The sequence below is a fragment of the Entelurus aequoreus genome, linkage group LG08 (genome assembly GCF_033978785.1).
Source record: "Entelurus aequoreus isolate RoL-2023_Sb linkage group LG08, RoL_Eaeq_v1.1, whole genome shotgun sequence".
Classification (NCBI taxonomy): Eukaryota; Metazoa; Chordata; class Actinopteri; order Syngnathiformes; family Syngnathidae; genus Entelurus; species Entelurus aequoreus.
Genome location: NC_084738.1, coordinates 49942081 through 49966901, shown reverse-complemented (window position 1 = coordinate 49966901; position 24821 = coordinate 49942081). Strand labels below are relative to the sequence as shown.

The following is a 24821-nucleotide window of genomic DNA, read 5'->3' as shown; positions in this document are numbered from 1 at the left end:
CCAACATGGCATTGGCGTATGATTCAGCACTCAACATACCGTCCATGAATATACAATATGTCTACGTATTTAGGTATATATTTTGGATTTAGCAGTCATCTTGATTATTGTATTTGTATCTCTCATTGTGATGTAACAAAAATAAAAAAAATAAATAAAAAATGTTAACATGGTTCCAAGGGAGCTCAGAATATCTTTTTAAATACCGTATTTTCCGAACTATACGCCGCTACCTTTTTTTTTCAAGCTTTGAACCCTGCGGTTTATACAAAGGTGCAGCTTACCTATGAATTTTTCTTCTCTGACGGCTAAATTATGGAATGGATTAAGCAAAGAAATCAAACAATGAACTAAAATGATCCAATTTGAGAAACTGTTCAAACTCAAAGTGTTAAGTGTTTATAAAAAGTACAAGAAGGAAGAATCCCGTGAGCATCTTAAATTTATGCAAATAAGAACAACATCTTATTCTTCTCATAAAGAATGGATAAAAACATCACAGACTTTTCTGATTTGTTTGATCATCCGTTTTACTGCCATGATACTGGCACCGTTTGGAAACAGTTAATGGGTTATACTTGTATAGCGCTTTTCTACCTTCAAGGTATGTATATAAACATTTACAAAATCTTTCTATGTGGATTTTTGATTTTCACCGCTATATAACTGTGGCTTATAGTGTAATAAATGAAAAAAAAAAAGTTTTTCGTAAAAAATTTAGTGGGTGCGGCTTATAGACTGGTGCGGTTTATAGTCAGAAAAATACAGTAGTTAATTCATAAAAAATGGAAACAATGGACTAGTGTTGTCCTGATACCATTATTTTAGTACCGGTACCAAAATGTATTTCGATACTTTTCAATATAAAGAGGACCAGAAAAAATGCCATTATTGGCTTTTTTTTTAAAAACTAAAAATCTTATGTTACATTAAACATACCTGTTTTTATTGCTATCAAAGAACAATTTTGGCATTAAATAAGTGAACATACGAGACCACTTGTTTAGTAGTAAGTAAGCAAACCGGTAAAAAAAGGCTCCTGATTTGACTGCTGACGTATGCACTAACATATTGCGTCATTTTTCATTGTATTATTTTGTCAAAATTATGAGGGACAAGTGGTAGAAAATGGTTGGCTGCATTATAAATCTACTTGTTCATTTGCCGTTAATATCTGGTTACTTTCTGTTGTAACATGTTCTATTGACACTTATGTTCAAATGTAAGAGGCACTTATTCTTCTGTTGTTTGGATACTTTACATAAGTTTTGGCTGGTACAAATATGGGTATGGATCCACTACCAAGTAGCTACAGGGTCATACATTGGTCATTATTAAAATCCTCCTGTGTCCGGAGACGTATTTCCGGAGTTTATAAACAATAAGAAAAGACAAAATATTTTGGGATAGTTAAAAATATTGATGCAATCATTGTAGTGTCGATTATATACGGCTCGCTAAAGTCGATATTTGTATAGATCCACCCATTTGTTTACATTCAGGAACGCTAGCTTGCTGTTAGCGGTTAGCTATTGTATCCTTCTATGATGTGTAGTGAAGCATCCAGCAAGGATGACATTTGTAAGAAACATAGTTTTTTTGTCGGCATGGAGGCGAGGAATACTGATTTCAAAGTAGCTACAACACTGTGTGGATGGACGTTAGCTGAGAGCTACTTGCTAGTTACTAGCTAGCTACTAGCTAGCTATGTTTTAAAGCACCTCTTGCAGGGCAGGCGCTTCAATGTTTATAGCTCCACCTAAACGTTAGTTTTAAAGCCAAAATATGTCAATTCTACCCCTCTTCTTTCTCTACACTGTTTCTGCTTGCAAGTAATCTGTGCGTGTGTTGACTTGTGACATGCGCTACACCAGGCGCATGAAAAAAAAAAGGATCAGTATTTTTAAAAAGCGGTATAGTACCTTTTAAAATTAATTAGTACAGAGCTACTTTATTAGTACAGGTATCCTGGACAACCAAAACATATCCAGTTTGCATGAAACCTGCTGTGTGCATTTCATTGTGGTATTATCCAGACATGCATTTAGTAGCAAAGTCGACCTAGCATCAATATGCTTCAAACCACGTTACTCAGTAAAGAGCATAAAAGATTGCATATAACTACAAATGTAAGGATGTCTCACTTCTTGAATGATCTTCTGGAGCTCCTGGTTCTCTCTCTCCAACTGTCGGGATTTCTCTTCATCGTTGTTGTTCATTGACGAGCCAGTCTTCATGGTCTCTTGGGCGTCTGACTGCCACTCACCTCGAGTGATCAGACGTCGCATCTACAATAAAAAAAAAAGGATACATGTTGACAATTAATTTTCACTGTACATGAGTAATACACATTGAAATTCTAGCTACATTTTTATTTGAATAAATAGGTATACTACTATTGAACATAGCGTCATAAATTGTTTTAATTACAGGTGTCGTCACTTCGCAAGTGAAAATCAGATTCATAGCTGTTCATAACATGGAAACAAGTTAAGAGCTTTAAGGCAGAGGTCTTAAACAGGGGTCCGCAGAGGTAATGAAGGGGGGTGGTAAATGTTTTTGTTTGGACAAAACCAACTTTGCTTACCTATTGGTATCTGTTTTTGTGTATTTGGGATGAGCATAAGTCCCAAAAATTTGAAAACAAACTATGGAGGCATGGCAGAGATATCTATAAAACAATCTGCCTTATTTTATACTTCCTTTAATCTAGTCATTTGGAATTTGGACAACCTGTGACATTTTTCCCAAGTGTTATGTCAGCGGATATGTATATGTCAAAGTTTTACCCGAAGAGCTTTGCTCGAATCCACAATTGTAGTCTGATGCTGTGGTCAATGAATTCCCTCTTGTTGTGGGGCAGACTGACTTGTACATGCACATGAATCTTCCGCTGTTGTTATTTCTAATACAAAGTAGCGTATAGTTTGAACTTATGTCTGTCAGTAGACGTGCTATGGAAGCGCTAAAGACTATAACATGGCTGACGGAGAGAACACGCTGTTGGAGACTGCCCACAAAGAAGTGGCCTATATACTTAGACTTAGACAAACTTTATTAATCCACAAGCAAAATTGTTCCACACAGTAGCTCAGTTTCAAAGGATGGAAAGGGTAACGATGGAAAGGATAAAGCAGGTATTAAGTAGACTAAAAACTTACCATAGTAGCAATATAATATTACATATTATATATAGAGTATATAATATATACTGATATATGATATTATATTTTTATAGTATATACAATATATAACAAATCCCAATCATCATGTACATGTTACAGTATATGTACCTGCTGCAGCAAAAATAAAATAAAAAAATTAATAAAAAAGGGCAGTAAAAATGCAGTAAACAATCTGTAAAACATAACATATGCACAAGTTTGAACACAGAACCACCATTACATGTCATACAGACCACAAGAAAGTGTTTTAAATGTAGGAAAAAAATCATAATATGACCCCTTTAATATCCATCCATTTTCTACCGCTTGTCCCTTTTGGGGTCGCGGGGGGTGCTATATCAGCTGCATTCGGGCGAAAGGCGGGGTACACACTGGACATTTTTATATTCCCGCCTGCAATTTTTCCACAAATTAAAAGGTCTTTAAGTACACATTAGCATTTATCCTATACATTGTAGTGTAGCTTAGAAACTAATTGTGACAGTGTCATTATTACGTCGGTCAGCTGGATAAAAAAAATACAGATAGTAGTATCATTAGTCCAGAATCTTAATGGTCTTTTTGGACCGACCAACTTAGGAACCAGTAACAAATAATACTGGTACAAGGTATGCATCCCTACTTGCTTCTCTGTCTCAGCTTTTAGGGTCCAATCAGTGACAAATTGTGACAATAAAACAGGAATTTAAGTATTAGTCCACAAATGGGGAGCCAAACATTCCCCATCATTCAAGCACATTAGAAAGATGAGATGCAGACACACAGAGGCTGACACAAGGGAGCAGAGAGGGACAGGATTCTGTTGACATTGGAAGCCAGGGCCATTTTACAAGCATTATGTGATATATCCCAGCAGCCCAGATAAATTTGAATGGCTGACTATTAATGCGACACTTAGAAGACCTGACAGGACAACAGTTTTTCACCTTGGGAACAAACAGAACCACCAGGGTGATGTAGACCGAGAAGACAATGGCCAGGGAGGCGAAGGCAAAGGCGGCATCCTGCTGAGAAGACAGGATCATGGTGACGGGGGCTGTGATCAAACATAGCACCTGAGGGAAAGAGAGGATAGAAACACACTTCATACATTTGTGACACAACACTCCCATGTGAAGGCCAGAATCCGACCTCTTTCAAATGTGATAACCATCAGATACGAATCAATCATCTGCGGTGCAACCCGATACTTGGCATATACACTGTCTTTTATGTCTTTGAAAATTGATGGCAGTGTCAAACTCGTATTTTATTGAGGGCCTTATCAAATCATAATGTTCCCCTTGAGAGAGCCACATTAATTGATGTGGCGGAGGACATTAAAAGCTGTGGTAGACCAAATTCTCTACCTACTATGCCATACCGGGGCGGTATGGCGCAGTGGGTAGAGCGGCTGTGCCAGAAACCTGAGGGTTGCAGGTTCGCTCCCCGCCTCTTGACATCCAAATCGCTGCTGTTCTGTCCTTGGGCAGGACACTTCACCCTTGCCCTCGGTGCCGCTCACACTGGTGAATGAATGATGAATGAATGATAGGTGGTGGTCGGAGGGGCCATAGGCGCAAACTGGCAGTCTCGCTTCCGTCAGTCTACCCCAGGGCAGCTGTGGCTACAAATGTAGCTTACCACCACCAGGTGTGAATGAATGATGGGTTCCCACTTCTCTGTGAGCGCTTTGAGTATCTAATAATAGAAAAGCGTGATATAAAATCTAATCCATTATTATTATTATTAAATTGAATTACAAGGCGGGCCACTTTAATGTTGTGACAGACCACATTAAATGATGTGACGGCCCACATTGAATGATGTGGCCGACTTAAAGGACGTGGCAGACAATATTGAATGACATGAAGGACCACATTAAATGATATGGTGGACCAGCTTAAATGACGTGACAGACCACGTTAAATGAGGTGGCAGACCACATTGAATGATGTGGCGGACCACTTTAAATAACATGGTGGGCCATTTAAGTAATGTGGTGGACCACCTTAAATAACATGGTGGGCCATTTAAGTAATGTGACGGACCACTTAAAGGATGTGGCAGACAATATTGAATGGCATGACAGATAGGGTTGGGTATCGAGTATCGATTGGAACTTTCCGATTCTCCCGGAATCGTTCAAAAGTTTAAATTTCGATTCCTATGTTCGATACCAGTCCGCCGACCAGAAAAAAATATGTCCGCCGAACCGGAAGAAGAAGCCGCTGAGCACCAACGAAGAAGCACCCACCGCCGGAAGTGTTAGCATAGCCGAGCGAGTCAGTCAAGCTCAAGCATGGATAGCAGGCGTCGGCGGTCGAAAGTGTGGCTTTACTTTACAAAAAAAAATGAAATAACCGCAAAATAAAAGAGCTCCATGTCCATCAAGAAACGAGTGGAGAGAGAGAGCTGCAGATGTACCAGGACGTTCCACCGATACTTATGTCTGACGACCCTGCTGCATGGTGATGGTCCGGTGGAACCAACAAAAGACTTATCCTTTGCTGTCAGATCTAGCTTTTTCCTATTTATGCGTTCAAGCTTCTTCCACACCCAGCGAACGTGTATTTTCCACAGCAGGAGACACTATCTGTCCAGAACGCTCACGCATCCTGCCTGAGAAGGTCATTTTCCTAAACAAAAACTGTCTCTGATTTTATACTGTACCTGCTGCTAATATGGACTGGGTTTTGCAAGTTGTTTCTTATTGTTTATTTGCTTTTCTGCACCAGGTTAGCCCATCAGTGGGAGCACGGTAACATTTTTAAGTACCTGCAGCATCATACACTTGTGTGTGTAAATGTGTTTTCATGAGGTTTCCTGCAGCATCATACACTTGTGTGTGTAAATGTGTTTTCATGAGGTTTCCTGCAGCATCATACACTTGAGTGTAAATGTGTTTTCATGAGGTTTTCAAAAATAAAGCTCTCTTGAGGAAAGTGTACCCATGGGAAAATGTATTCATAATTTATAATACTTATATTCAAGTTCATAGATTTGATATTTATATTCTAGTTGAAAACAGCCCTGTGAGGAATTTATAGTAAAGTTCATAAAAAGTTAATATAATTAAAATTGATGGAGAATGTCAGACTATTTCATTCAGAAAGACTGTAGGTTAGCTAGCTCATTTAAAATATTCTAAACTTTTTTTTGACCCTGCCTCTTAAAAGAATCGGAATCGAGAATCGTCAGGAACCGGAATTGGAATCGTTCGAATTCAAACGATACCCAACCCTAATGACAGACCACATTAAATGATATGGTGGACCACCTTAAATAACGTGACAGACCACATTAAATGATGTGGCAGACCCCATTGAATGATGTGGGGGACCACCTTAAATAACATGGTGGGCCATTTAAGTAATGTGGCGGACCACTTAAAGGCCGTGGCAGACAATATTGAATGACATGACGGACCACATTAAATGATGTGGCAGACCACATTGAATGACATAACGGACAACCTTAAATAACATGGTGGCAGACCACATTGAATGACATGACAAACCACCTTAAATGATGTGGCGGTCAACCTTAAATGATGTTGCGGAGCACGTGAAATGACATGACAAATCACATTAAATGTTGTGGAGTATCATAAAATAAAGTGGGGGGGCTAGATCTGGCCCTCGGGCCTTGACTTAGACACATATGATGTACAGTATACAAACACCATCCATACTAAAATTGACCTATGATTCAGTAAATAAGAAAACACAACCATATGCTGTAAATCAAAAATGAAAGCATAGATCAATAAATATGGCAAGAAGTAAACAAAGAACAAAGAATATTTCTGATGGTGTCGAGTGGTGCAATGTATATACAGTACAATGTATTTAAACCAATGCAGGTAAATATATTCGTACTATTAGTTTAACAGACATAAAGGCTCTAAATGGAAATTGGGCCTAACCTCTTGTTACCTCCACTAATCCAGAAGAAAAGATATGGTTTTGATTACAGGTCCTCAGGAAATAAGATCAGAGGACAATCAGTATTACTCATAATGCAACAACACCGTTGAATTTCCGAAAAAAAAAATGGCACAGTCCAAACCAATTTATGTGCCTTGTCAAAAGGCTTTTTGTTTATGTTGACTTTTGTTTTTAACTAGAAGATTCTAAAAGTTAACCTTGTCTTTTATGTAGCTTGACTATAGAGCTTGTACTTTGCTATTTACCGCCTCTTCTTGTCAGAGCGCACCTTGCTGATTACACTGTTTTAAAGCACATTTAGTTCATTTATTTTCTTGGCCTAAAATTACCGGGAGTCTTAAATTAAATCTTATTTATGTTTTATATATATTATAATGTGAGTGTGAATGTTGTCTGTCTATCTGTGTTGGCCCTGCGATGAGGCGGCAACTTGTCCAGGGTGTATCCTGCCTTCCGCCCGATTGTAGCTGAGATAGGCTCCAGCGCCCCCCGCGACCCCGAAGGGAATAAGCGGTAGAAAATGGATGAATGGATATATTATAGTACATTGTTATAGTTATATTGTTGTCACATACAGTATAGTCACCAAGCGGAGTTAAAGTACCACTAGAGTGGAAAAACAAGTTGACATTATATTCTTAAATGTGTCATTGTATACATAACACAATATCAAATTGTATTTACAATCCACAGAGTATGTGAAAATACTGTCTAAACATCACAAAATGCCACAAATTCAGGCAGCCATTTGGAATAGTACGCTCAGAATACCTTCGGCTATTTTGGGAGAATGACGGCACTGAAGGAACGCCTTTGCACTCTGACCATATCATATCAGTCATACTGGAAATACGCAAAAACTAGAAAGACATGTAGAAAGAGATGTGCTGTCTATCATTTACAATCCCTATATAAGACATCAACACAAATGTTTTTCTTCATTTATGCATTTTAAGTCCATCCATCCATCCATTTTCTACCGCTTGTCCACTATGGGGTCGCGGAAGTCATACATTAATAAAAACATAAGAAGTCCGCTAACAATTGAGTCAATGTGGGCTCTCTATTTTGTTCCCACAAAACTCTCTAAATCCAAAACCTGCAAACAATACTCTATTTACATCCCGTCACCTGAAAATTGACCACATATTAGTAATGTTTTTATTATAAGAGCTAACGCAGACAAAGTAGTTTTAGCATTGTTAACCAAGAGCTACTGTAACTATAGTTTATGGTGCACTAGACTCAAGGAGATACTTTAATATAATTATAAAATGAAACTGAAGATGACAGTAATCTAACATATTTGGATGCAAACTGCTGTAAAACTGTAAAGAAGAAGAAGACGCTCATGCAGCATGGCAGCATTGCTGCCGTTCTGCTACTGCTGCAGTTCCTCTTCGTCACACGATCATGTGACTGGCTAGCTCATTATCTCTCAAAATGGCTCGGGAATCTCAGTGAGATTGATACTATTTTGATCATATCTATTTACTCGCAAACTTTGTAAGTCATTCAGTGTCATAAATCAAATATATATGATAATAGAGGCAACTTGTTCTTCCACTCTACTGGTACTTTAAGGGTGAAAAATGCTCTCGAGACGGAGGCTAATGTCAGTGCTATCTTCGCCACGACTATCAACATTTTGCTGGTATGGGCTCTGCGGGGTTGGGTTGGGGCGGGCGGGGGCTGGCTTTGTTTGGCGGGGGCGGGGGGCTCGCGTGGTGTCACGCTAAAGTGGTCTGGTGTGGGTCACGGGCCGCATTATTAGTTCCCACAAGCATACATATCTCACTCACGCTACAGTACACGCATCAATAGGGACTGGAGGTCGGCTGTAATGGCTGACCTCCTAATTTTAACTACACAGTAGACACTCTGGGGGCCTTGTACACATGCATGTGGGGGGGTTGGGGTTCGGCGCACCCCTCATTGCCTCGCCAGCCGGCGCGGATTCCGGGGACTGCGTTCTGGTGGCCTGCCAGGCTTTTATTAATTTATTATTATTATTATTATTTTTTATATGTATATGTATATATATATATATATATATATATATATATATATATATATATATATATATATATATATATATATATATATATATATATATATTTTTTTTTTAAAATTGTATTTATTTTTTTATTTTTTAAAAATAATTTTTATTATTTACTTACTTCATTTTATTTAATTATTTGTATTTGTTATTTTTAATTTAATTTAATTTGTATTTCATTTTATTATTATTATTATTTTTTTTAAATTATTATTATTTTTGTTTAATCTTATTATTTATTTGTGTGTGGCGTCGCGCGGGTCTCTCTTCCTGTTGGGTGGGGTCCGTGCCCGTGTGGCCCGACCTTGCGCTGTGGGGTCTCTGTTGGCGACTTGATGTGGTGGCGGCGCGGCGCCCATGTCTGGTCTGGATACTGTGTCTCCGTTGTTTGGGCAGTGGTGTGTTTGTGCGGGTTTGGGTTGGGGTGGTGGGGTCTTATGGTGGGGGGGGGTGTTGGTGTCTCTTGTTTGCGTGTTGGCGTTTGGGCTTGCTGGCGGGTCTCTGTGATCCTGTTGGCGTGTGGTTGCCGGTCGCGTTTTTTTTTTGATCGCTTTGATTTGATTGGGTGGTGCTGGCTGTCTGGGGGTGTTGTGGCTGCTGTTTCTGCTGCCGTTTGTTTGTGGTGTGGGCGCCCGTGGCTGCTGGGTCTGGTGCAGGGGGGTGGCTGATGTCGTGACTGGTGCCAGCGCGCGCGCGTGGTGGTTGTCGGGGCTAACAAACTGTGTATATGTATGTGTATGTGTGTGTGTGTGTATGTATGTATGTATGTATATATATGTGTACATATACAAATAAATACAGTACATATTTACACACTCAAAGTTCGTACATCCACACGCACATTCATTATACAAACATACTGCATACACATACTGTACATATACATTCACTGTAAAAACATACATATACACATACTGTACATATACACTCATTGTACAAACACACACATACACATACTACACGTATACATTCACTGTACAAACACACACATGGGGCGGTATAGCTCGGTTGGTAGAGCGGCCGTGCCAGCAACTTGAGGGTTGCAGGTTCAATCCCCGCTTCCGCCATCCTAGTCACTGCCGTTGTGTCCTTGGGCAAGACACTTTACCCACCTGCTCCCAGTGCCACCCACACTGGTTTGAATGTAACTTAGATATTGGGTTTCACTATGTAAAGCGCTTTGAGTCACTTGAGAAAAAGCGCTATATAAATGTAATTCACTTCACTTCACACACATACATATACTGTACATATACATTCACTGTACAAACACACATTTACACATACTGTACATATACATTCACTGTTCAAACACACATACTGTATACACATACTGTACATATACATTCGCTGTACACACATATACACATACTGTACATATACATTCCACTGTACAAGCACACATATACACATACTGTACATATACAAGTACATATGCACACATACACTCATGCACATAATCACGTTTCATCAAACATATATTAACGTTGTTGCCCTAGGGTAAACTGGGTATAACACATGGCACACTGACAAAGCTTAACCTATTGTTACTATAACAATCTACAAGGTTAATGTAGGTTGCTTCTCTTTCTTCCCCTCCATTTTTCTGCATTCTTTCGTATCTCAAGTTATCATTACGTATATGTACTGTTGCATTTGAACAATTGTATTGTTGATAATAAAGGTAAAGTATTGGTATTGTTTATTATCAATAGCACTATTTCTATTGGTATTCATATTGCTCCATTTTTAGTGTAATAATGCTCATTGTCATTTCTGTATTTTGTTTTTTATTTTCGCTAACTGCTTATTTGCTATTACTTTTACCATCATATTTGTACATGTCGTATTTGCTGATGTTGCTCTGTTGTTGTTGTTGTTGTGTTTGCTGTTGTTTTTGTCTCTCTGTCTAATCCCCCTCTTGTCCCCACAATTCCCCCCTCTGTCTTCCTTTTTCTCTCTTTCTATCCCCTCCTGCTCCGGCCCGGCTGCACCAAATGATAATATAAATACATTTAATAAAGTCAAAATACAAGTAAGGCAACAAGAGAAGTATCCGACACTTCTCTTTTGTAAAGTAAATCTGAACAGCCGATATGGGCATCTACATCTGCTATATGATTTGCCCGAGAAGCTGGGCAGGACATTATTAAAAAAAAAAAAAAAAAAGGGGTGCATGTCTGATGCAAGGGCTGTTTAACACCTTTCTTATGTCACGACTCTGGAGACCGATGAGCGTTGTCAGCAGGTTTAATGACATTCAAAAGGGTGAAACTAAAAAGACAAACAATACAGTCAATATATACATATGTTATGCAAATGTATTCATATATATGCTGTAATGCTACCTTACAAGGCATGAGAAGGTAAACAAAGTGAAATTGTACTACGACGCCATCTTAGATGACATCGCAAATTATTGCTAATGAGTGTGGCAAAGATCATACATCAAAAATCATAAATTTAGCTTGAAATATTTTAGACAAAAACCAAGTTTCAAAGTTCAACTTATGATACATACCGGCGATGCAACCTTAAACAAAAGATATATGCAGTTTTTCTTCGAAAATAACCACCATAAAGTACGTGCTGGAACCGGAGATTTCTCTGCTTGGCTTATGTAACTTCCGGTCAATAAAGTTTGATTCAAAATACACACTTCTCAAAGATGTATTAACTGCCATGACCACATGATGGCGACAAATACACATGTAATAATATTAATTACATAACAAGCTTATTTAAGCACAACACATTTCAACAACAAGAGTTTACAACTTTTAGTTGTAACAGAACACTCCCCGCTTGGCGTGGATAAACGCCACAAAAATAACTGGAAAAAACAAATACCTCTCATGAAATAATCAAAGGTACAATTTCTGAGATGGGTCTGGTCCATACCTTTGTATCATCTGACCTGACTACCCTTAGCTCTACTGAACGGACTTTGCCATCTTTACTTGGGAACACCTGAGTTACACGTGCAAGAGGCCATTCATTTCGGGGAATTTGGCTGTCTTTGAGCATAACGACCGAATCTACGCTCACGTTAAGCTGGCTAGAATGCCACTTGCGACGTGGTTGGAGAGTGGGAAGGAACTCCTTCTTCCACCTGTCCCAGAAGGTGTTTGACAGGTGCTGGACTTGGCGCCACTGGTGTTTGTAGAGGTCTGACGCTGTAAAGTTGCCAACTGGAGCCTTAAGAGGGGTTACCTTTTGGGTTATAAGAGTGGCCGGAGTCAAAGTGAAAGGGTCACTTGGGTCCGATGAAACAGGGACAAGGGGTCTTGCGTTTATAATCGCCGCCACTTCTGCCATAAAGGTGACAAGAACTTCGTGAGTGAGTTTAGTGGTCTTGAGCTGGAAAAACATTGTGTCCAATATTTTCCGGGCAAGTCCAATCATTCTTTCCCATGACCCGCCAAAGTGGGAAGCGTGTGGAGGGTTAAAAGTCCATGTACATCCGTGATCTTTAAGGTAGGTTTGTACAGCTGTGTTGTCTAAATTTGAGGGGATCTTCAGTTCTTTACATGCGCTGACAAAATTGGTACCTCTATCAGAACGAACGCTTTTTACAGGTCCTCTTACTGCCAGAAACCGTCTGAATGCATTAACAAAGCTAGAGGTATCGAGAGACTCTATCACCTCAATGTGAACTGCTCTAATACTCAAGCACGTGAATAAGACAGCCCACCTTTTATTTTGGATGATACTTCCTCTTGTGCGCTGTGAAGACACAAACCATGGGCCAAAAACATCTAAGCCCTCATTAGTGAATGGGGGGTCCGTTGTAAGACGGTCTGGAGGGAGGTTCGACATTTTTTGTGTACTCATAGGGGCACAAAGTCTTTTGCAGGTTACACAATGATAGATGATTGTGCTCACCTTTCTCTTGCCACCTACAATCCACCATCCTGCAGAGCGAACAGCTCCTTCTGTGAAAAGGCGACCTTGGTGTCGGGTCTGCTCGTGGTAGTGCTTAATGAGAAGAGCTGCAATATGGGGTTGGCCAGGAACTATGAGTGGGTTCTTTTCACCTGGGCTCAAGTTTGAATCACAGATGCGACCTCCTACTCTAAAAAGTCCATTTTCATCCAGGTAGGGGTCTAGGTTCTTGAGAGGACTGGTTCGGGGTAGTTTATCGTGTTTTTGCACACACTTCAATTCCTTGGCATGCACATCCTGTTGTACTGCTTGAATTATTATGTTTTGGGCTTGGTTTGACTCGTCTACAGTGAGTCCTGTCTCACAGTAGTGCCAACCACGGCAGTGATTGATTTTGCTTGGCAGTGATTTGAAGTTATATATGACGTGTAGTAGTCTCGAAACAGCACGCTTGAGAGACTTCCATGTCGAAAACTTGTTGAATCTGTCAGAGCCAAGTTGTTTGGTTGAGATTGTGGTTTTGAGTGTAGACACCTGTGGTCTGACATCAGAGTCCGTGCAAGGTTCAACAAGTTCAAAAGAGTCATTTGAGGGACTTTGATCTTGGAGCATGAAGTCAGGGCCAGTGAGCCAGTTACTAAGGGGTAGCTGGTAAGCAGGAACAGAACGAGTGGCGTGATCTGCTGGGTTCTGGCTGCTCGGTACGTAATGCCATTGGCTTGGTTGAGAAGATTTGCGGATTCTCGTAACACCGTTAGCCACATAGACATAAAATCTTCTTGTCTCGTTGTGGATATAACCTAGAACTACTTTACTGTCTGTATAGAATGCAGTGTAGTCTATTTCAAAGCCTAATTCGTCAGTGAGAAGATCTGCAAGCTCGACTGCTAACACAGCAGCACTAAGCTCTAATCTTGGTATGGTCTGATCTGGGCGTGGTGCTAACTTTGCCTTACCTAAAACAAAGCCTACTTCACAGTTCCTAGCTGCATCTGTTACTCTTAAATAGGCCACTGCAGCTATAGCCTTAGTAGATGCGTCCGAAAATACCAACAACTCTTTTTTTGTAGTTGTTGAGGGAGAAACTTCTGTGTACGCTTTGGGAATGGTCAAGTTGGACAGTTCTTTAAGTGAGTCTTTCCACAGGGTCCGGGGGCCGTACTTATCAAGCTTCTTAGAGTGCCATTTTACACTTAAGTCCTGAGAATTTGCGAAATTTAGTCCTACTCTCAAACTTAAGAATACAAGCTTTTTATCAACGTTCTTAAGTCTAAGAATCACTCCTACTCTCCACGATATTTAAGAGACCTTCAGAGGTGTCTTAAGTGGTTAGGAGTTGCCAGCAGGGGATGGCACTGAGGCGAGAGAGACGTGCGCGAACGTTCAGGGAACGGAACAATGTTTTTTTTTTTTTGATGACGAGCAGCTGATCAAACGGTATCGTTTAGACAGAGCGGATATTATTTTTGTCACAGATTTAATACTTTTCGATTCCTTGTTGATTTCTGCATGTGTCTGCAGTGGGCTAGTATATATAGAGCCACCCACACCAGTTTCAAATTAGTAGCCTAATTAATGAATTGGAAAGAAAATGTTATGACAGTAGCGTATGTGTGTGGCCGTGAGGTGAGTGACGTCAGTGAGTGTGTGGGCGATAGAAGAGAGGGAGCGGTAGCGTGAGTGCCGGCGGGGACTAGTTTGTTTTGTATTATTTTGTAGTTTATTGTCAAAATATACACTCCCATTGTCCACTTAAATATTTCCAAGATATTTCTTTATTCTTAGACAACGGATTCCCTTCCGTGATTGGTCATTTCTATGGACACAGAAATGACGTCACCTAAAATTCCGTTTACGGCACATAGTAATGTCGTAATTCAGCTCTGAGTGTGACACTTAAGATTCAGTCCTACACTTCGCTGAAAGTGTGAGTAAGACGCTTGATAACTAACTTTTAAGTGCAGCTTTCAGCGAAGAATTTATTTACTCTTAAGTCAACTCTTAGCAGACTTCTTAGGAGTAATTCTAAGAAGCTTGATAAGTACGGCCCCAGGTTCACAAGCGCTATCCACAAGTTGAGTGCTGAAGCTGAATGGAACTTGTATCTCACAATGTCTCTCTATTACATTAAATACATTGGGGCATGGCTCAAACATTGTAGGACGCCCCTTCTCAGTTGTATTTGTGAACAGCGTCTTCACAGCGAGAGTTTTGTGGACATCACCTAAACACACGTTTCCTACTATGACCCACCCGAGGTCCAGTTTTTGTGCATAGGGTGCGTTGTTATGGCCACTTATCTGTTTACGGACTTTGTGAACTCTAATAGCATCCCGTCCGAGAAGCATGAGTATGGGGGCATTAGAGTCCAGGTCAGGGATGAGGTGAGCTACTGACTTTAGATGACTGTGTTGCATAGCTGCACTGGGTGTGGGAATTTCATCTCTATCGTTTGGGATATTTCTACATTCAATGAGGCTAGGCAATGGGATGTGGACTGAACCATCTATGGCTGCCACTACATATCCTGTAGCTCTCCTGCCCATTGCTTCTTTAGTACCAGCACATGTCCTTAGTGAGTAAGGGGAACTAGGGCCATGGTCATTGAACAATTCAAAGAACTCAGGACATACTAACGACCTGTTACTTTGTTCATCATGGATGGCATAGAGCCTTACTGCTTGTTCAGGATGGCCTGCTGGGTACACTTTAACAAGACTAATTTTAGAGCAGGATCTGCCTGCTTCGTTCACGCCACAAACCTGTGTGCACTTGGACGTGATCTCCTCCGACTTAGCGGAGTCACTCTCCCCGCCATACTCTGCTGCAGGTTCAGTTACTCTAAGCCAGGGTGCTGGTCCTGGGTGAAGAGCAGTGCAGTGTTTTTCATCAAGACACTCAGAACACTGTATCTTGACCATACAGTTTTTTGCAATGTGTGTAGATGAAGAACAGCATTTGAAGCAAATGTGGTTCTCTTTTAAGAATGCTTTTCGATCATCGAGTGTTTTCATTCGAAATGATCTGCACTTCAAGAGGGGATGAGGTTTCATGTGAATTGGGCAAAGCTTGTCACTGTCTACAGCTTTGTTTGCCATTCTTTGTGTATCTAAATTGTAACGGGAGACAACATCAGTTTTGTGCACTGAAATTTCTGTTTGTTTATATGCTCTCCATGGCAGTTTGTCGAGTTTGGGTACGTCAGGGAACGATGTAAAGTTAAAGCTGGGGTCATTTCTTGAGTTAGCTTCCTGCGTTACAAAGTCTACAAAAACATTGAATGGTGGGAAGGGGACACGTTGTGTGCGTTTGTATTTAGCTCCTACTGTGATCCACCTTTCTTGCAAATTGAAGGGAAGTTTCTGCACAATTGGATTTAATCCTCTTGCGGTATCCAAAAACGCAAGACCAGGAAGGTCTCCTTCAGCTTTAGCACTCTGCATTTCCATGAGCAGGTCACTAAACTTCCTTAGTTTTGTGTAGTCTTTGGATGTGATTTTGGGGAACATATCAATTCTTTTGAAGAGTGCATCCTCAATCACTTCAGCTGAGCCATAACATTGCTCAAGTCCCACATCATATTGAGACCTTTGGTTGGGTTGTTAATGTGTATGGCTCTAATTTGTTCTACGTGTTCAGAGGATTCTTTGCCAAGCCACTTTAACATCAAGTCCATCTCTTCACTTGTTGTTAGTTCTAATCCATTTATTGCATTTTTAAAGGAACGTTTCCAAGCTCTGAAATTTTGAGGCTTGTCGTTAAATTGCAGTAGTCCTGTTGCTACTATTTCCCGGCGAGCAAAGTATCTAATAAAGTCACTCACATTAGAGTTTTTAGGCTCTTGGCATGAAGGCCGGACATCATGGAAGTTGGATGCTGATACCTGAGCTGACCAACTTGCACTGTCATTGTTATGGATGTGAGGAGAGGAGGAAATGACTGAGGGGTTTTGGAAGTTTTTAAGATCATTAGGGGGGCCAAAGGGAATTTGTTTAGAGTCACTTTGTTTTGTTGGTTGAAGTAATTGATTGCTAGTGAGCTTTGACTTGCTCTGAGGAGCATTTTCACATTGTGATGGCTGTGTAACAACATATTTTCCCTCTTTTACAAAGTCAGCTTGGCTGAGGACATATTGCTTTGTATGTTCAGATGTGACAAAAGAACAAGGATTGCTGCGTGCTTCTTTCTACCTGTGTGACTTCAGCTGTTTCTAATGCCCCTGCTTCAGCAATAGCAGATGCAACATCTTTTTCATGTTGAAGAAATTCAATAGATGCCTCTATTTTAGCTTTTTCTACTTTTAAGTCCATTTCTTTTGCTGCAAAACCGAGGCGGGCTTTGGCTGCCTCAGCTTTTGCTCTTACCCTAGCTGCTGCGGAACCTGTGGAGGAGTTCGTCGAAGCCTCGGACCGGATCTTTAAAGATGGCGCCTTGCTGGACATGGTGGGGTGGACTAGATGATGACTGCTGAATCACTGCTGTATGCCGTTTGCGTTGTAGCGTTGTGGCGTAGTAGTGGTCAGCTTCACTCTAGCGTGCGTCGACTGCGTTACCTCTGTCTGCTTGGATGCCGCCGTTTCACTGTGCCGTTAGGGGTGCATGTCTGATGCAAGGGCTGTTTAACACCTTTCTTTCTTTCTACCGTGCTGCCTATACATACATAATGCATTTAATTTACATGACATGGTTAGCTATAATGAATTCAAAGTTAAATACATACATGTTAACAATAAACAGCAATCTTGCGCTATCGTGCATTTAAATAATTGTTCATAACAGAAAGTACGCCCGCGACACTACAGCCAACATTACCTTTTAAGATAGGAATAAGGTTTCATCATTAAGAATAGTTTTTGGATCTTTTGTAATTAAATGTTTTTTGCAACAACAACACACTTTAAGTTGACAATTAAGTAGACCCCATGAAAATAAGTTGAAACAAATTGCAAGTTATGATTTATTCGCGTTATAAATGCTTTGCATTGAATTGAACTGCTGCCCTGACTAAGATGGCCGCCACAAGACATAGCAGGTTGCTCCTGCGCCGATGTATATGAGGAGTTCGTTTCCCATCGTCCTTTGCGAGCCAATTTGTACAGTATAACTTTTTTCATGACCACATCTGCGGTCCCCTCCAAGGTCTCTCATTGTCCCATTGGGTTGAGTTTTTCCTTGCCCTGGTGTGGGATCTGAGCCGAGGATGTCGTTGTGGCTTGTGCAGCCCTTTGAGACACTCGTGATTTAGGGCTATATAAGTAAACATTGATTGATTGATTATCTGATTGGAGAGCAAGCTAGTGGGTCCATGACAACGACCTCTGTTTTGTTTGATCAACCATTTTACTGCCGTGTTACAGGCACTGTTTGGAAACAATTAAGGTAGGTAAATAAACATTTACAAAATATTTCTGTGTAAATAACTCATTTCATAATGTATACATCTGCGGCTTATAGTCCGTGTGTGGCTAATATATGTAAAATATTTTTTTCTTCTAAAATGTAGTTGCTTATATACCAGTGTGCTCTATAGTCCGGAAAATATAATAGTGTTTCCATGTGGTTGCTGCAAGTACTGAACACACTCAAAGTTACTATATTGGGTAAAACATGTGCATAGGTGTATATGGGTGTTATTGTATGTCTAAAAAGGTCTAATAATGCTAAAAAAAAAAAAAAATTGTATGGTGTAAGTATGACGATATTTAATTTATTAATGAGATTCTTATCTGCCGAAAATGTATTCCAACCAATTAGATTACTATAATTAAACCTGGGCCATTTTGCTTAAAAACACATAAAAAAATAAATATTAAATATATGGCGTACTATTGAGCTATATATAACATCAAACAATTTTCTTTTAGCAAACAATGTAACAATGCAGTCAGCAAACCGTGTCAACTGTCAAATCTAAAAAAATTAAAGTCACAATGGTGTAAAAAGAAAGTTGTTTCATTCACTGTTACACGTCATTGTGCTTCGCTGCTGAAGACAGTTAAGTCAACAGAAAGATTCGAAAGGAGACATTGCAACAATCTGCTTGAGGGCCGCAATGCAATTACTCAGAGGCTGGTCATGCCAAATCGATCCATCAAACTAGACCCTCTTGATTTGTACATCCAGGGGTAGAATCTTTCAGGCAGAAAAAAAGCCACCTTTTCCCACTGAAAAATCTAAGAAGACACCATAAAAAAACTGAATGCCGCTCACTCGTGTCTGTGAGCGCCACACTGCAAGTGGACAAAATACAATAATAGTTCATAGATCGCACTGTGTCAATTGATTAAGTTTCTACTAAACTTAATTTAAGTTACATGAATTACAATTTGAATGACAACATTAAAAAACTAAAAATGTAAAGAAGATGAGCGCATATTAACTAGGGATGTCCGATATTATCGGCCGATAAATGCGTTAAAATGTAATATCGGAAATGATCGGTATCGGTTTTTTTTATTATCTGTATCGTTTTTTTAATTTATTTTTTATTAAATTAACATAAAAAACACAAGATACACTTACAATTAGTGCACCAACCCAAAAAACCTCCCTCCCCCCATTTCTTTCTGTTATCAATATTCTGGTTCCTACATTATATATCAATATATATCAATACAGTCTGCAAGGGATACAGTCTGTAAGCACACATGATTGTGCGTGCTGCTGGTCCACTAATAGTACTAACCTTTAACAGTTAATTTTACTCATTTTCATTAATTACTAGTTTCTATGTAACTGTTTTTATATTGTTTTACTTTCTTTTTTATTCAAGAAAATGTTTTTAATTTAGTTATCTTATTATTATTATTTTTTTTAAAAGTACCTTATCTTCACCATACATGGTTGTCCAAATTAGGCATAATAATGTGTTAATTCCACGACTGCATATATCGGTTGATATCGGTATCGGTAATTAAAGAGTTGGACAATATCGGAATATCGGATATCGGCAAAAAGCCATTATCGGACATCCCTAATATTAACTATTGACTTCTTGAAATATAACAATAGTCCAAAAATACACAGTTGAGGTTAAAAAATATGTAATACATACACTCTTCATAGACATAAATGCCATGTTCATCTTGGACTCTTTAATGATTAATTCCAACCAGACTTTATCCAGTGTGGAATAATATGACAGGCATTTTCAATAAAAAAAAACAATATACATTTACTTAAATCTAAAATACCGGATTTTCCAGACTATGACCTGCTTTGAACCCTGCGGTTTATACAAAGGTGCGGCTAATCTATGGATTTTTCTTTGCCAACGGCTAAATTATGGATTAAGCAAAGAACTCAAACAATGTACTAAAATGGTCTACTTTAAGAAACTGTTCAAACCCAGAGTGTTTACAAAGTACAGGGAAGAAGAATCCTAATATCTTGAACCTTATTAAAAAAGGAGAACATCTTATTTATCCCATAAAGGATGAATAAAGACGTCAATGACTTTTCTGTTTTGTTTGATCAGCCAATTTACTGCCATGTTACAGGCACAGTTTGGATACAATTAAAGTAAGTAAACATTTACACAATTTGTTTATGTAAATATCTAATTTCACAACATTGCAGTAAATATCTGTATATATATAGTCTGGTGTGGCTAAGATATGAAAAATTTATATTTTCTTTCAAAATTTAGTGGGTGGGGCTTATAAAGTGATGCGGCTTATAATTTGGAAAATACAGTATGTGGTGTTCCAGCGAGATGTGCTCCGTCCGCATTGGAATTCATGCATCTGCTGCATCTGCGCATGTGTATAAATCCAAGGCATGCAGAAATGTAATAGCACATTGAAGAAATATTTTACGTGAGTGCCATTGTTACACTAAAATACAAAATAAAATGACACAATACAAAAATATAAGACTATATAACACTGTACTTTTGTCATTATTTTAGATGTTTCACACTACAAACTATTAAACGTTCAATTTATTTGTTCCATCTATTAGGTCATAGTTTCATGTTACGATGTTGATGAGCCACAAGGTAAGCTGGGAGCAGTTACAGTCTCCCAGCAAAAATAAAAAGAACCTGATAAATCATGTATTTGATCATTTGTAGTGTAGAATATGTTTATGATGAAATACAAAAATACAGTGTTACTTAGTTTAACAATTGTGAAAGAGTCTTCTGCATTTCTTGGATTGGGACAAGTCTCACCAGAACGCCCAAGCTTAAATGGTATGAAAACAATGCAAAAGCAAACACATTTTGTTAAATAAACAGTACTTTTTTATTTTTACAGAATATTTTAATTGAACGGATTATTATTTGAAATACTTTTGTAATATAAACAAAATGACCTGTGATCTGGGTGATCTGCTTCAGCCAACTGGCGGTACGGCAAAAGGGCCTAGTCCTCCTCCTCTAAGAGACCAAGTAATACCAAACACATTGTAACAACACACTTCACACTGGCTGGAAGCATGGCCTTGCTAAGTTTGTCCACAATAAGCTCAGCTGGACACTTTGCTGATTAATCCTGTGATTGATCAGCGATTGAATGGTTATGTGTGGATATTGACGATTATAAGATCATCAAGGTCTACAAACCACTGAACTTGCGACTTCCACCAAGAACCACGCCGCAGTGTTCCACACCCCTGTATTTATGCAGGTGACTTCAACTGCCCGCGCACAGACTGGGGCTATAATCAGTCCAGATGGTGAATGCTTGGTTGACTGGGCAAACTGAGGCCCCCTTATTCTCCTAAACAATCCCAAGGGTGTCTCTAGCTACGCTGGTTGCTAGAACACTGGAACCAATCCAGATCTGGTTTTTGCGAGTGATGGTCATCCGACACATGGATAGATGCTCTTCAGGCCATGTCCAAACAAACATACTGAACAAACTCATCATTTTCGATGAGTTTCGGCCTCATATTGTATTTTTTGGTATATAAGGCACACTTAAAATCTCTTCATTTTCTCAGAAATCAACAGTGACGAAGATTTAGTGCTGCAAGGGGTTCTGGGTATTTGTTCTGTTGTGTTTATGTTGTGTTACGGTGCGGATGTTCTCCCGAAATGTGTTTGTCATTCTTGTTTGGTGTGGGTTCACAGTGTGGCGCATATTTGTAACAGTGTTAAAGTTGTTTATACGGTCACCCTCAGTGTGACCTGTATGGCTGTTGACCAAGTATGCATTATTCACTTGTGTGTGGGATATTATGTGATTGGGCCGGCACGCAAAGGCAGTGCCTTTAAGGTTTTTGGCGCCCTGTATTTCTCCCTATGTCCGTGTATCACTCCGTACAGCAGCGTTTTAAAAAGTCATCAATTTTACTTTTTGAAACCGATACCGATAATTTCCGATATTACATTTTAAAGCATTTATCAGCCGATAATATCGGCAGTCCGATATTATCGGACATATCTACTGAGAACACATAATTCATTCACTCCACATTCACACGTTAATGGTGGTAAGCTTAATTTGTAGCCACAGCTGCCCTGGGGTAGAATGACGAAAGTGTGGCCGGCAATTTTCACCTACAGCCCCTCCACCCACCACCAAACATTCAATCACATTCAAACACCAGTGTGAGCGGCAATGGGAGCAAGGTGGGTGAAGTGTCCTGCCCCTAGGGACGGTGAACGCTGAAATGGAACCTACTTTAGAACCCTCAAGTTGCTGGCCGGCCGCTCTAAAATCTGTGCCACACCCTTTTACACTACCGTTCAAAAGTTTGGGGTCACATTGAAATGTCCTTATTTTTGAAGGAAAAGCACTGTACTTTTCAATGAAGATAACTTTAAACTAGTCTTAACTTTAAAGAAATACACTCTATACATTGCTAATGTGGTAAATGACTATTCTAGCTGCAAATGTCTGGTTTTTGGTGCAATATCTACATAGGTGTATAGAGGCCCATTTCCAGCAACTATCACTCCAGTGTTCTAATGGTACAATGTGTTTGCTCATTGGCTCAGAAGGCTAATTGATGATTAGAAAACCCTTGTGCAATCATGTTCACACATCTGAAAACAGTTTAGCTCGTTACAGAAGCTACAAAACTGACCTTCCTTTGAGCAGATTGAGTTTCTGGAGCATCACATTTGTGGGGTCAATTAAACGCTCAAAATGGCCAGAAAAAGAGAACTTTCATCTGAAACTCGACAGTCTATTCTTGTTCTTAGAAATGAAGGCTATTCCACAAAATTGTTTGGGTGACCCCAAACTTTTGAACGGTAGTGTATGTGCCGGTGTAACCCTGCCTTAGGTCGCGGGTCCAATGTTCGCTCAACGCGACAGTTTGGCCGTCGATTCCATTGACTTTAAGCACTTCAAGCAGCAGTCTTGCCCCTCATTGCGTCAGTTAGGGAAGAATGGGTAATACAAGACAAACGACCCTAAGTCAGCATGACTCATGTCCAAAGATGTGTCTGATCTCTAGAGGGTTTAGACATCCACTGGCAAAAGTATATCCAACTACTTTACTCCAGCTGAATTTGTCCAGCAATTAAAGCCAGGGAAAGCTCCGGGCCGTGACTTTGTATGCCTGGAGCTTTTATTCCACGCCCGCGTAATCTTAAAGTGCTGGCTAAACAAGTTCCTGTCGTCCTACTTCCTACTATCGACACAAGCTTTAAAAACTCTGGAGAATTGCATTAGTAGTGAAAATTCCAAAGCTGGAGAAGCAACCAGGGAATCAAAGGAGCAACATATTTATTTATTTATTGTGCGTCCCCTGTAAGATTTTGGAGGGACTTACCTACACTATATCGCTCAAACCTATAGACCCCTTGCTGTCTCCGAGAGTAAGCTTGGTTCCGACATGGAAGATCAACTGCAGATCAAGTTACTCTGAATACATTGAGGATCTGCTGAAAAAAAGGTCAACATGGTGTTCGGCATCGTGAAATGTAAATGATTTGTATTTATATAGCGCTCTACTATAGTGCTTTACATTATAGATCACATTCACACACACATTCACAAACTGATGGCGGAAGCTGCCATGCAAGGCACTAACCACGACCCACCAGGAGAAAGGTGGTTAGCCCTTTGAGACACTTGTGATTTAGGGCTATATAAATAAACATTGATTGATTGATTGATTGATTGGTTGATTGAAGTGTCTTGGACACAATGGCAGTGACGAGGATGGCAAACCTGGAAACCTTGCAATACCATGTAGTAAAAAACTTGTCATTTACGATATAATATTTTGGAATGTATAACCATTGAAATATGTAATGGAAAGAGCAAAAATGTACTAATAAACTGGTTGCCTCTCCAACATTGACACCTAAGTCATTGACATTTTTGAGGACTGGATTAAGGCAACATTCACTGAAATCAACCAGAAAGTAATTTTCTTTTGTGGTGACTTCAACTTTGACCTCTTGAACCCTAATAAGCAAAAAAAACATTGGCAATTTTATAGATATGAGTTTATATCCAAAAATAACAAAGCCAAGCAGAATCACAAATCACTGTGCCACACTTACTGATAATATTTTTACTAATAATTTTGATAACACCACAATTGGTCTGCTAATATCTGACATCAGTGATCATCTACTAGTTTTTACAATCTATGATAGAAACTCTCCTCTCTGAGCTGCCACCTTACCGTGGTAGAGGAGTTTGCGTGTCCCAATGATCCTAGGAGCTATGTTGTCCGGGGGCTTTATGCCCCCTGGTAGGGTCTCCCAATACAAACTGGTCCTAGGTGAGGGATCAGACAAAGAGCAGCTCGAAGACCTAAATGAAAAATAAAACCTATGGACCCAGATTTCCCTCG

The 24821-nt window shown here is 39.6% G+C and overlaps 1 protein-coding gene across 2 annotated transcripts in view; it reads right to left on the bottom strand.

The window, feature by feature from the left end:
• Nucleotides 1-24821, bottom strand: part of LOC133656006 (gamma-aminobutyric acid type B receptor subunit 1-like) — a 507931-nt gene that overhangs the window by 8960 nt on the left and 474150 nt on the right. For both annotated transcript variants that reach the window (XM_062056726.1, XM_062056725.1), the window contains 2 exons: nt 4112-4240; nt 2145-2288 (listed from right to left, as the gene is read on the bottom strand). In XM_062056726.1, the coding sequence (XP_061912710.1) occupies nt 2145-2288; nt 4112-4240 (273 nt within the window). The remainder of the gene's footprint in view (nt 1-2144; nt 2289-4111; nt 4241-24821) is intronic.